Genomic DNA, 14,465 nt, shown 5'->3' with positions numbered 1-14,465 from the left:
ATGAAACCGAAAGGCTGTCTAGCTTTAAATTCAATGACGTCAAACTCATGCTGGTTTGAACATTTTGGCTTAATTTTATATTTTAGAAAGGAAAGTATGGGCAATTGTCTGGAAATAGAAATTTTTTTTCCATACTCTATTTTCCTTTTTCCCATACTTATCCAGACCTGGAAATTACTAAAATCAAATGCCATACTTTTCATGCTGCGTAGGAACCCTGCCTCAAGGCTACACTACTATAGAAACAAGTGATGTACATTATAAAGTGCTTATGGATATATGGAAAGGAAACAAAAGGAAAAGAATAGAAAGAAAGGAAAAAAACCTCAACTGTTACATGTATAGTACAGTGATACAACTCTTTCCTCTGCATGTTCTAGCCTATTAGAAAGAGCAAAAACCACGATGCCTTTGGAGCAGATGAGGCTTAAAGGCCTTGCTCAAGGCCCTGACACTGTTGCTCAACAATGGCAGCTTGGTAATGCTGAGATTCAAACCTTCTCATAAGCAGCCCAGATGTTTAACCACTGAGTCACCAAACTCTAATTCCAATCACAATGTGATACACACTCACAACCACCACTGACTAAAAACTTAGAGTCATGTCTTAAATACCTCCAGATTATAAAACAAATACATCTCATGCAAGTAATGAACACAACAAATGTCATCCATAGACTATTAAGTAACAGCGCATTAATAAACCTCCATCACCTTTACAGCCAAAAAAAAAAATCTACCATGACAGAATACCCATGAAAGTCATTACATACTTTATAATGTAAACTAAGTGGAACTCTGCAATATTTCATCAGTGTTATTTATACAATTTGTGTAAATCAAACCAGACACATGTTTTATTAGCATTACAATATTTTACATATTGTGAAACCATCAAGTATCGTGAGGATATTTTGGGATTGAAAAAAAACCAAACCCACTGCATCTTACCTGGTCTCTGGGTTATATCCTAAAATGTAGAAGAAGGAGTCAATTCGTGGTTTGAACTCCCTAGCAGCGAAAATGTCAGAGAAGTGGGCGATGTTACATTTCCCTCTGCAAAACATAAAACAGACAAACACAAATGAGTCTCAAGTAGATGTGCACATACATTTCCTGCCTCTATAGTAATTATGCTTTAAAGTAAATACATCTGGGCGAGCGTGCTACCAGCTTTGGGAGATCAATCACTGCTGAACTAATATTGTCTTGTGTGTGTGTGTGTGTGTGTGTGTGTGTGAGGCAGAGATGAACAAAGTCTGTGGGGAAAGAAAAAAATAAATAAATAAAAAATACTCCGAGGCACTGTTACAGACGGCGTGGACCATGTTTTCAGCTTCAGACTTAAAACGAGGGGTGACTGACAGCACACAGGAGCCACCCACACACACAACACAGCAAAGCTATCGAGAGCTACCAACTGCATCTTGATGATGTTTCAGCCTCACTTCCACGCCTGTGTTTTCAAAATAACAAGCATCGGTGTGGTTTGGGTGCTCAACACAGACACAATACCTTTCTCTTAAGATGAAAGGGACGAGGGGCTCGAAGCAAGCATTACACCATGCTCACAGAATTCACAGGGTTTACCAAAAGCCCTGTAATAAGTCAAATCAAAGGAGCCTTTGTGCAGCAGAAGTTGCAGCTAATTTGCCCTGAAATCACTGGTTCAGAGCTGCGGCTTTGTGTGCCTCTCCAGCTGGTTTTAGTTAAAGAGCTGGAAAGGAAAAGGGGGGAAAAAATGGAACACATGGCTGAAAAAAAAAAAAAAAAGACGACAGGGAAGATCTGGTTTCAAACGCTGAGAATCAGCATGCCTGTCCTCTTTTTTTTTTTCTGGTCATGGAAAAGAACAGCGTGATTGCTTTGAGCTGGAGTGCACATGCAGAATGTTATAATGGAAAAGCTGTCAAGTCCTGAGGTTTTTACTCAGAGGCTCGATTGTGCTTAGCATGACAACATAAAGACTGTGCAGGAAGAAAATACAGATATGACTCAAAACAGCAGGTGGGTTACCTAAGGGCCGCCGTATGGTACGTGTCCACGTAGTCCGAGATGAAGAGCTCTCTGCTTTTTACTACAGGGTCAGTGATGACCAGTTCCCGACCCGAGTCTTACTGAGAGAGACAGATATGATCAAATATGGACCGTATCAGCAATCAGTTAAATATATTCACAAAACATATCACAGAAACACAAAATACATCAATAAAACACAAATATTTATTAATAAATTAAAAAACATTAACTTGCACACACAAAGTACGAAAAGTTTGGACACACCTAATTCAATGTTTTTCTTTACTTTTATTAATTAAAAGACGTTTCATGTCTTAAAGTAACGATGGATGTCGTTTCTCTTTACTTAGTTGAGCGGTTCTTGACATAATATGGATTACTACAGTTGTTGGGGCTATTTACTGTATTATTATTTACTGTTTGATCTCAAACACATTAAGAAGGCAAGAAATTGCACTAATTAACTTTTGACGAGGCACCTGTTAATTGAAAAGCATTCCAGGTGACGACCTCATGAAGCTGGTTAATCCACCCATTATCTGTAGCCGCTTATCCTGTCCTACAGGTCGCAGGCAAGCCCATAACCAGCTTCTGGAGCTGGAGCTGACTAAGATAATGCTAATAGTATGTAAAGCGTCAAGGTAAACGGTGACTACTTCGAAGAATCTAAAATATGAAACGCGTTTTGTTTAACGCCTTTTTGTTTACCATAGAATTCCACATAGTTTTGATGTCTTCAGTATTGTTCTCCAATGTAGAAAATAGTCGAGTCAAAATAAAGAAAAACCTATGAATGAGTAAGGCGTGTACAAACTTTTTATATATTTTATATATCAATTATGAATAACTTTTGCTCATATTTTGGAGTGAACTACTAAAATCGAAAGATTTAATACAAAATTATTAGTGAGTTAAGTCTTTTCTTTACCCTTTTTACTTTATTTTTGTAGACACTGTAGACAAAGGTTATATTTTTTGTTCTGCTGATAGTTAGCAAATCTATTTCGTGATGCATATCATGCATTGTAGAAATGTTTTCAACTATCCTGATATATTCTGTTATACTCCACACTGCAATATAGGCTACTCTATATACGCACATGTAACCAGTATAAAACAACATGGGTGCTCTTGTAAAATGCGATAAATAAAATCCCCATGATGAGCATCAGTAGTAATAATACACATGGTATTTTATACATATAAATGTTTATTTTTTTCGCGGTGCGGTTTCCATCAAATCCTGCGCTCCGATTGGCTGGCGAGCGGGTCTGTATCCTACAGGTACGGACCCCAGTTACGGACCTCTGGCAACTCGCTCATTCACAACAACAACAAACATAGTAGCTTTTTTTTGTCAACATTTATCTGTTTTTTAATAAGATTATCAAAAATCTTAAATTTTTCCCAGCATTTCTCAGGAAAATAGCATTAATTTTACATCATGGATAGCGATAACGACAGTCTTCACAACGAAAGCGAGTTTTACTACCCTGAGGAAGAAGAAATAAAAGAAAACATTTTAGGAGAAAGCTAAAAACCTGTAACTTGCTAATGCCGAGCAAAAACATGGCTGAATCCTGAATGACTCCTATTTGTATAAATAGGGACTACATAGGCAGCAAATGTAGTTGTTTTTTTCCCTGCCATGGAAGCGCACTTGTATACCAAGGAGGAAGCAATTTGCATTACAGCCGTGAATGAGGATTCAAAATGGAGGCTCGGGCCGGCTCAGTTTTCCCTTTCGGGCGCTCTCGTTTTCTGTTAGAATTTGGTAAAGAAAAAAATAAATATATTATTTACCAGCTTAAGGTCGGTCTGTATGGTGAAATACCGTGACCTTGGCCTTGAATACTGACCTCGGTCACAGTATTTCACCATACAGACCTCCAGCTGGTAAATAACATGTATGTATTTTACCAGCATACCATTGCTACTTATTACACTATTATATGCAAGACATTTGCATCTCTGTGAACGTGTGCAGATACAGGAATGTAAAAAGCAGCATGTAGGCTAAAAGCGTGCAGCACCGAGACGTGCATTTCAATAATCAGATCGATGCACGAGTCTAATGCAAGCTTATTACACTTCTCCGTGCAAAGAGAGTGCTTTGTCCCTGAAAAGATGCTGTGAAAACGCAAACATCATTACAGAGATGCATGATGACAGAGCAGGATGAGTGTCTGTCGTCCTGACACAGGCTAAGACGGCAGGGAGGAAGGGAGGGAGGGAAGGATGGTGATGTCTACCAGGCTGACAGGACTGCAGAGGCGCACATGGCTGTTTTATTAAAGTGCATTAAATCAATGTGGTCTCGACACAAAGCCGGGTTGCAGCCCTAACCTGTTATTACTTCTTGATGTATGCATTAGCCCAGGGATGACCATGGGACCAAGAGATATTATGCTCAGGGTTATTTGCACTTCACCTCTCACTGCCCTTGTTTGAAGGAGCGTTACCATGGAAACGAGGACAGCGGGGTGTTTTCACAGACACGTCCTCCTTTATTTGAGATGTCAATTACTGTGATGTCTTACACATTGCTACGTATGGTTAAGTAAAAGGATGTGGCAACCAGATAATATTTTCCTGTGTTATTTGCTAGATGTAAAACACACACACACATACCGTTCTCATTGTTGCGGTCCTGTACTAGATGCTGGTAGACAGAGTCAGGTACCTCGGACTGGCGGTAGTACCATTTCACGCTCATTAACAGATGGTCCCGTTTACTCTGGAAGAAGAAAATGAGGCAAACAAACATTCAATAAAAAAAACCCAAAACACAAACAAACACACAAACAAAAAACCCCAACACATTTGTTTGTTAACAGCATCACAAATTGGCCTCTTGGCAAACACAAGCCTCTGCTACATCTGCCTTCATGATTCCCTCGCTCTGTGCCAAAAGCCCTCAGTGAAACCCAAGTCAATTAAAAAGGGATTGAAAACATTTAGTTTTAATACGGTAAACAGAAAACATTTGCATTTTTGGACTACTAGGGAGCCAGCAGGAAGGAAAGCTCTGCATGTTCAAAAGGGAGGCGCTTCAAGGCAGAAACGCAGCCATCCACCCTTCCAACTGCATGATAGATTAACTCCTGAATACAACTCCAGACACACATCTGTAAAGCATAAAACTATAAATCCAGCAAGCAAATCACACGCTGCTTCCTCTTCTCGTGTTGCACTCCTAACTCTGCCACCCGCTGTCGGTTCGGGGGACTGCATGCAGTGCCAGCACTCGCACTTCCCTAACTGACCAGCAGGTGGCAGCACTGGGTCACCCAGACCTCCCACAGTCACTGTGCTTTCCAAGTTAGGGCCAGGATGAGGGAAGAAAAGAGCAGAAACACTGTTTTCATTCCCTGACATGAAATATTTATTGTGCCTCACACAAACCCAACTGACCATTGAAACAGTTTAAGAGAACGTTAGAGAAGCCACAGCTGAGCACAGGGCGAGCGATGGGGCCTCTCGAGCAGCTGCCAGAAATCACAGTCGTCTTTAACGTGCCTACAGAATACCACATTCTCCACAAAAAGCCTGAGCATGCCATCGCGTCAGTCTGCTGGAGAGGGAAGAAAAAGAAAAAAAAAACCCCGAACATCCTGGGTGGAACATAAAGCCGAGGACTCGTTTTCCCTCCTCGGCCTGCCTCACGTTCCCTGCAGTCACAGAACTGAGCAGCAGAGTGAGCTCATTGTTGAGAAATAATGAGCTCTCTGCTACATTTTGTGTGGACGGTGGAAAGAGTGTTAAGCTGTGTGCATGTGTAACAGTATATTTCCACCACCTGGGCCGACATGGGACACGAGAAGCTGTAAAGCTCTGTTGACTCCATACATATGACTCGAGGGCTTTTTTTTTTTTAATCCTGCCAAGTCAGAATTATGGTGAAATCTGTGTTAAGTTCCTAACTATGAAGCAAAAATGGTGCTCAACTCAGGTGGATTAAAGGGAGTCACTATTGTCCATAGTCTAACTGGGCCACTCCTCTGTATTATGAGTGACTTATACTGCAGATGGAGGCCCAAGGAGGATTCACACACTGATAAAGCGCAAGGACATTCAGTGCATCACCACAAGCTGAGGATCTAAACCCTGACATCAGTGCCCCTGAACAACCCCCCCCCATACACACTTAAATTCCTTTGCATGAGCACACACAGCCACCCACACATCTTGCAACAACAACAACAAAATCATGAAACTAAACGAAGCTGAAACCTGTGACCTTTCTTTGAATCTGTCTCACACTGGAAATGACTGTTTCCTTATTAACCCTAATTATGTTTTTATGTCGCAGAGAGCAGATCAGTGCACAGAATCAAATTATCAAGATAAGCACTCGCAGCCAGACAGGAAGGAGAATGGGAGGCAGCAGCAAGCCGCCCATTACAATTACAAAGATGAATTGATTAGTGACATTCCAAAGTGCTCTCGCTGCCACTGCGCCTCTTTTTCCTGGCACCGTGGGCTGTGTTCTGGCTTTTGCCCAGCACTCCCGTGCTTTCATGAACACGCTGTACCCCACAAAATGAACTCTCTAAGCAAACGAGAGAGGCCACTTACTCGATTCTATACCCAATTTCTCCGAGTAGCCCATTCGCTCCAATAAATCTAAGCTTCATATTACGAGAAGCATACAATGGCGAGTGCTGGTGATGCCTGAGATGTGGGGGTGGAGTTAAAGAGTGGAAACATTCCTAAGAGCATGCAGGCCTCACTACTCTCAGGAATTGTTGTGCTGCCCCTTTTGTCTGCGCTCCAAACTCGACCCCCTTGAGTAGAATCATGCACTCACACTGTCCCCTTGTCTCTCAAACAGGCTCGAGCAGTAATTACAGTGCAGCCATGTTGAGTCCAAGTGCAGCGAGGGGTTAAGGCTCTTGGGAGAGCCAGCTTCACAGACCAGCTGGGAGGTTGTGATGGCGTTGTGGGAGTTTGCAGTGCAACAGCCACCTCACACAGCTATTAAAGTAATACAGCAGGAGCTAGAACACCAACAGAGAGCTCATGGTCTAATAAGAACAACCCCGACTGTGGCACACGGAGCATTTCGAGCCGAGAGGCATAAGGGCAATCAATCAGGAAATCGCATTAAAATGGACAACCTGAAAGCGCAGGTATTGCAACAGAAAGAGTTGGGAGGGTTTTTTTTGTCCCCCCCCCAAACAATGTCACAGTGTCCAGTCCACCTTCATTTGATTGACAGCACCTGGCACTCCCCTGCCAGGCTACAGTGAAGCTAGATGACATTACACACTGCCTTCTGCTTCGTGGAATCATTAAACATGGCTGCCGGAGCACCTCTCCTGGCAGCTCTCATCTGTTAGCAAGGGTTTGACTAGGGGCATGCTCACATGACTCCATATTAACAAGAGAGCCCGGTGAAACCGCAGCACTGAACCCCTTTCGTCTGCCTCATGCCATATACACACCGTCATAGCCCCCGGCTAAGCAAAACCAGACCCGCCGGCAAGCATTAACAGGAAATATGGGTTTATTTTCCAAGCGTTTACATTCTGTTTCTCTTTCGCACACCAGATCCAAACTCCCGAGTGCTTTAACAGGCTCTGGTTTCAGAACAGGGCAGAGTGTGGCCACTGGAGGAAGCTGTGAAAGCTGGGATCTCCCACATCCTGGACAAGCTGGAGACTGGGAAAGGAGAAGAATGTGAATCTCGGAATTACATTCATGAACCCAAAGAGACAAAACGACTGGGGAGTGTCTCCCGGAGTGTGCGCGACTGACATAGTGGCATCACGCCGGACAAATCTATGAGCTAATCTCCTTTCCAAACAGATATGATTAGTGCGCAGCACACACAGGCAGGCAGTGCTGCTTCAGGATTGCTCTCTCAAACATGATGGATGTGGCTCACACACTGCTTCCGCCCAGTGCTCTCTCTGACTCAGTGATATAGAACAGACACTGCTACACTCCATAAAAACCGTATGACTGACACACACACACAGTAAAGCTCTTCCATGTGTGCCCCCAGCGTGCAAGGCTTCCACAGCTGTGTGTGCATGAGCGAGTGAGGAAAAACATTCCCACACACTGTTCTCAACGAACAAAGAAAGGCGAAAAGCCGTGAGCACACAAACGAACGCATATTGTGTGGAATAACCAAGTGCCATGCAGAAGCACTGAGACAGAAAACAGGGTGTTGAGCAAGCTGAGATGCGCGCCGCTATGCAAAGATGCAGAAGAAGCCTTTTACATGCCTCATAGCTCGAGAGTAATTGAGCTGCCCTGCCTCTCCTCTCGCAGGCTCAAACTAATAATGGTAAACAAGTGTTGATGACATGTTTCCTCCCTTGCAAGAGCCTGTGTACAGATTACTCCTCCTCCGCCCGTCAACAAGAACAAATGCAAGGGGGAGGGGAAGGAGAAAAGGAGAGGAGGGGTAGTCACAGCTGTGATAGCGGCACAGTCAGGACCTTTATGCTGCTCACACAGGGCGCCTCTCTTTTCTCCCCCCCAGCGCCCATGCTATTTAGATATTAAATCTTCACTTGCTTTGAACACAGGCTTCCATCTGTCAAACCCATACTGCACGGGATTTGACAAGCATTATACAGTCAGAGATATAGAGTGTAACAAAATAAAGATGGACTGTATACAATGATTCAGTCGTTTAGTTTCGAGATGTAGATCTGCCGTTACTGTATGCTTGTCTTTCTGGAATAAAAGCAGTGTGACTCATGCAGTGCTGGACGTGCAAATAATGCTAATTAAGACGTGCCCGCTGTGGCTGTAATCGTATGCAACACTACAGAGACCCTTCAAACATTTAAGAGCTGAGCACTTCACATAATCACTCTCCAAGCTCCCTGTAGGACCTGATCCAGAGTCACACGATACACCGAGGCCAGTTGATCACCCGGAGATGTGGCACGGTGCGCATTTGGTTTGCTCTGCCCAGCAGGTGTGCCTGGGCGCTTACCCACTTCCCCCTTCTTTTGCATCTCGCCCTTCACTGATGTCTCCTCCTCCTTCTCCCTTTCAGCGTACCCCCCGACTGAGTGCTCGAACACTTAACAGCTAATGTCTGAAACGTCGAAGGCTAGGGATGGAGGGTGGGGCAAACCGGGGAGGGGTTTCATTTGTCAGCCAGGAAATGATTGACAGAGTCTCTGGGCGACAATGTGTTTAATATTAAAAGCGCTTGTTATTGTGTTGCTACACGAAACTAACAATGGTTTCGGCGCAACGATCACGCTGGTGTGGATTAAGAAGTAAACAAATAAAGCAAAGCAAATGAGCATTTATTAGGGTCAGCGCTGTAAAAATATACAAGGTGGTGATAACGAAGGCAGGCTGATAACTGATAAGAAGTCCAATTTAGCTGTCCCTTGAAACAATGTGCATGTCGTCTTATCTCTCGACTGACATTCTCTCTCGGCAGAAATCGCCTGCACTTCCTCTTCGGTTAGGCAATACAGAGGGAAAGGGGAATAATCTGCTTGTCAATGAGACTATCGACCATCAACAGCACAGACATCAGACAGACTCGCACTGCAGGGGCTCTACAGCTTCTACACTTACCTACACACACGCACACAAAAACAGTGAGTGAGCATTCAGCATGCTAATTCAGCTCATCAGGCGGCTTCAGCAATGATTCCATGCCTCACTATTCTATTTGCATTTGCTTCCGACACAGCTTTTATCTACACACGCGCTATTCCAGATGCTTCACGCTTGCTAATGGTGCCAATTTTGTCCTGGAATTTGGGTGGACAATTTTAAGCAACAGACTCCGATAAGGGCAGGGCAGAAACATGAAATCGTTCAGAGATGTGGGTAAAGCAGGCGAGCCGTGTCGCTGGTCTGACATGAGATGTCTCGATATGCTCGTTCTTTTCGCCTGCGCTTCATGCTTGCAGCAGAAGCTGCCTAGTGGCTGGACTGCTGACTGACTGACGAGTGAGTCAGTCCACAGACAGTTAAGTGCTGGACAAGAGTGTCACACACAACCACAACTCGGACTCCCGGCCATGTCAATTTAAGAGCCTATATGAGGTAATGCTGGCTTGAGAGGAAGGATTTCTGGGTACAGCCGTCACAGAAACACTGGAGACCTGGTTAAGCCGTGGTTTAAATGGATTAGCCGATTTGGTCAAGCGTGGGCTAAGCTGTGGCATGGACGTGGCTTGGGGGTATCAGCTACGGCTGCCAAACAATCGGGCTGATCTCACCCCACTGCTCCTCCCAGCCCTGCTATCCACTCCCAGGGCAGAATGAGGAGGTGGTGTGTGTGTGTGTGTGTGCGTGTGTGTGTGCGCGCGTGTGTGTGTGGCGGGGGGGGGGGGGGGGGGGGGGGGGGGGGGGGGATTCTGGCATAATAGGCTTTGTTGTTGCTGCTGCTTTCCTGTCTGCACTCTAATCGCTGTGATGACTTGCTCATGTGATATTAGATTGGGGCTGATTGCAGCACTCAATGGGTGAGTAAGTACTGAGAGAAAGAGCAATGCCTATTATATGTATATTATATGCTTTAAAAGGTTATTATTTCTAGATACAGAACAAGCCTTATGTGTCATTTGCTGGTCAGCTGCAGCTTGACCTCTCTCTCTCTCTCTCTCTCTCCTCTCTCAACAGCATTTTCAGATGCTTTGTTCTCATTAAAGCGCTGCATCAGGTCAATGCAGATTTCCAAGTCAGATTAAGAAATTGTACTGGCAACATTATTTCCAGGATGCAACCGGTTGTCACACAGCATCAAAGATGTACATGATGCATTAGTACTAAGTTTTGAAATGCAGCATGATAATGAACCCACTCCACATCATGTCATGAATAGTTTAATGTCCCAGTACAGACCACTCCTCATTCTGTACACGGTGTGATCTACCAGACCAGCAAGACTAAATCACATCAAGAACATAATGCTCAGAGTTGGGTTTTTTTTCCTTTCTTTTCACTGCACATAATCTCACACACGCACACACACGCACACCATTGCAGAGATAAGGTCAACATCGATAGATGAGTCTTAGCACTGGAATTGATGCAAGCTGAAAGAGACGGAGGGGAATAAGAGTATGTGACTGCTCAACAGCACAAAGAGAAAAATCACCTGTCTTCCTTCTTTTCTCTTTAATTACACACATACTTGCACGCGCGCACACACAGCAGCAGCACAATAAAGGCACAGCCTCTCGCCCCCTCTCTGTTTGTATTTAGACACATACAGTTGTGAGCAAACAGAATTAGCTGCAACACTCAGGCACATCATTCCACATCCAGCTACAACGTGTGCATTATAAATATACACTGTCTACACCCATGTGCACACGCACATACGCACGACAGGATTTAGCAGCCCCAAGCAAAGTATTAGCAAGACAGGGGTATGAGAAGAGAGCAGACACATTGTCAGAGGTCAGAGGTCCTAACTGACTCTCAGCCTGTGCTTTATTCCAGCATGCCATCTTTCAGTCCTATTACACACGACCGCGAATGTTCAACCTTTCAAGGTGACATACAACACGCATACACCACTTCCACCTCATTTTTTACCGAGTGCCTTCAGAGGGCTGCCAGATAAAAATGGAGGTCAATCTAATTAGCTATAATGAGGTGCTTCAAGTGCGCGCGCACACAAAACAAGATCTAGACGTTTACAATATAATCTTCCCAATCCTGAATTTTCAAATAGAAGCTATTTTGGTGTAGGAGGGAGCCAAAAAAAAATTACACTGATATTCACTCACTGAGCATCCTTTATGAAAAGAAAGAAAGAAAGAAAGAAAGAAAGAAAGAAAGAAAGAAAGAAAGAAAGAAGAAAGAAAGGAAAGAAAGAACAGAAAGAAAGAAAGAAAGAAGAAAGAAAGAAAGAAGAAAGAAAGAAAGAAAGAAAGAAAGAAAGAAAGAAAGAAAGAAAGAAAGAAAGAAAGAAAGAAAGAAAGAAAGAAAGAAAGAACAAGAAAGAAAGAAAGAAAGAAAGAAAGAAAGAAAGAAAGAAAGAAAGAAAGAAGAAAGAGAAAGAAAGAAAGAAAGAAAGAAAGAAAGAAAGAAAGAAGAAAGAAAGAAAGAAAGAAAGAAAGAAGAAAGAAGAAAGAGGAGACCAAGCGGAGCTGACAGCTCAGCGCGCCCAGTTACCGAGTGTGTGGGTGTGTTCATGGACGTGGCGCTGACTGGTGTGGTTATTGATGGTCTGTAATGCTGAGCATCATTAGCACAGCAGTCTGCAAAAGACTCACTACTCATTTTGCTTTAACCCCGCCCATACACGCCAAGCCCACCGAAAAGCCTGTCGCTCACTGACAGACAGCTCAAAGCAGCCAGCGTCCAGGAGAAACTAAGCAGCGCCGAGGGGAGATGAGTGAACACTCCTGCACCCGATTGATGTGCATTGTTTGGTTGCAATACAGATTAGATCAAGATCTATTTGGAGCTCCTCTTTCACTCTCTCTGGTAGCACATACACGGAAGATGTTTTCCAATCCACTGCTGCAGTACAGATCACAGCTATACAGCACTGACCAGCCTGACAACACACACACACACACACCTGGTGAGAATGATTTCATGCTGTCGGCACTTCTGTGTGAAAGACAGAATGAAGAGGAGGTTATCAGCCTGAGGACTGAAGGAGATCACTGACAAAGCGATCCAGCATTTTGTGTTGCTTCCATTGCACAGTTACTCGTATAGTAAACAAGTACCCATGTTGAATTTGGTAACACCCTTTGCCAGGGTACAAAGAGTACAGAACAGGATTACACACCACTGATCAGTGAAACCCACTTGTTCAAACAGGAACGTACTGATGGAAACAAAAATAGTGTTGATCATTTATTATCCAAATGCAATGTCATAACTAAAGTCCTAAGGCCCTCTGTAGCAAATTATCCATGCTATCTTGCCAGGGGGCATGAGGCTGGATCTAAAAACAGCCACTGATTGGTCACATGTCATATTTATCATCAACTTCCCTCACCGCAAACACTTCTGTACCGGTCATTATGGCAAAGCAATAACCAAATGTAGTGATTGATAAGATTATTCATCTCATCTCATTATCTCTAGCCGCTTTATCCTGTTCTACAGATCGCAGGCAAGCTGGAGCCTATCCCAGCTGACTACGGGCGAAAGGCGGGGTACACCCTGGACAAGTCGCCAGGTCATCACAGGGCTGACACATAGACACACAACCATTCACACTCACATTCACACCTACGGTCAATTTAGAGTCACCAGTTAACCTAACCTGCATGTCTTTGGCTGTGGGGGAAACCGGAGCACCCAGAGGAAACCCACACGGACACAGGGAGAACATGCAAACTCCACACAGAAAGGCCTCGCCCGGCCACGGGCTCGAACCCGGACCTTCTTGCTGTGAGGCGACAGCGCTAACCACTACACCACCGTGCCGCCCTGATAAGATTATTATCCTATAACCCAGGAGGTTTAGTTTTGCCATGTTTTCTCATCAGTACGCAGTTGGATCCAGCAAGATCTGGAGTCCAGTATTCAGAAACCAGAATGTCTACCAATTAATTTTCCTCAGCTGTAAACTGAGATCCATCTGTCAGTCAAAGAATGGCACAACTCAAAGCAGCTCCTGCTTCGCAACTGGAAACAGAAACTGGTACTCAACCACAGTATAGTAAGGATAATTCTCTATCTGGATCAAATAAATCATATTGTCCCAGGCTGTCAAGTATTAAAAAAAAAAAAAAAAAAAAGGCACTTCGTGTGTTGCTTTTTTTTCTAGAACTGCGCGCACACAGGCAGCCATGCAGCTGTCCATCCCGAGGCCATTCTCACCGGGCCCTCTCATTATCCTCATAACGAGAGAGTGGAAACTTCACAGCCAAACATTTTAGTGTTCCGCAGGCATGTCTGCTACCTCCGCCTGCTCTCACTTTAAACACCTCTCATTCTCATCCAGCCCACGATGTGCTCAGCAAAGCAGCAGAGAGCCAGAAACCACTCATGACTTGTCAGAACATTAAAAGACAAAGGAGACTTTATTAAATAGTTAAAATCGGAAAACTGTCGACAGTGTGAAACATCCCCCCCCCCCCCCCCAGGCCGCCTCCAGTCTCTGTCACTCTCATCATCTCTCTATTATTCTTGCCTCAGCTATCCTCCTCACAGCCACTCCACATTGAGACTAATCTAACAGGCATTACACCAGTCGCATGCTTCTGAGCCTATAAGAAAGCCTGCAGGTCTCCTGCTAATCTGCTGCCAATAATAATAATAATAATAATAATAATAATAATAATCATCATCATCATCATCTCATTTCATTATCTCTAGCCACTTATCCTGTCCTACAGGGTCGCAGGCAAGCTGGAGCCTATCCCAGCTGACTACGGGCGAAAGGCGGGGTACACCCTGGACAAGTCGCCAGGTCATCACAGGCTGACACAGACAACCATTCACACTCACATTCACACCTACGGTCAATTGAGGTG

At 44.1% G+C, this 14,465-nt stretch overlaps 1 protein-coding gene across 3 annotated transcripts in view; it reads right to left on the bottom strand.

Moving 5' to 3' along the window:
- Positions 1–14,465, bottom strand: part of rerea (arginine-glutamic acid dipeptide (RE) repeats a) — a 351,957-nt gene that overhangs the window by 67,661 nt on the left and 269,831 nt on the right. For all 3 annotated transcript variants that reach the window (XM_060938298.1, XM_060938299.1, XM_060938297.1), the window contains exons 4-6: positions 4,651–4,756; positions 2,017–2,113; positions 952–1,056 (exon numbers count right to left, since the gene is read on the bottom strand). In XM_060938298.1, the coding sequence (XP_060794281.1) occupies positions 952–1,056; positions 2,017–2,113; positions 4,651–4,756 (308 nt within the window). The remainder of the gene's footprint in view (positions 1–951; positions 1,057–2,016; positions 2,114–4,650; positions 4,757–14,465) is intronic.

This window comes from Neoarius graeffei, chromosome 13 (assembly GCF_027579695.1).
Source record: "Neoarius graeffei isolate fNeoGra1 chromosome 13, fNeoGra1.pri, whole genome shotgun sequence".
Lineage (NCBI taxonomy): Eukaryota > Metazoa > Chordata > Actinopteri > Siluriformes > Ariidae > Neoarius > Neoarius graeffei.
This window is presented reverse-complemented; position numbering and strand designations above follow the sequence as displayed.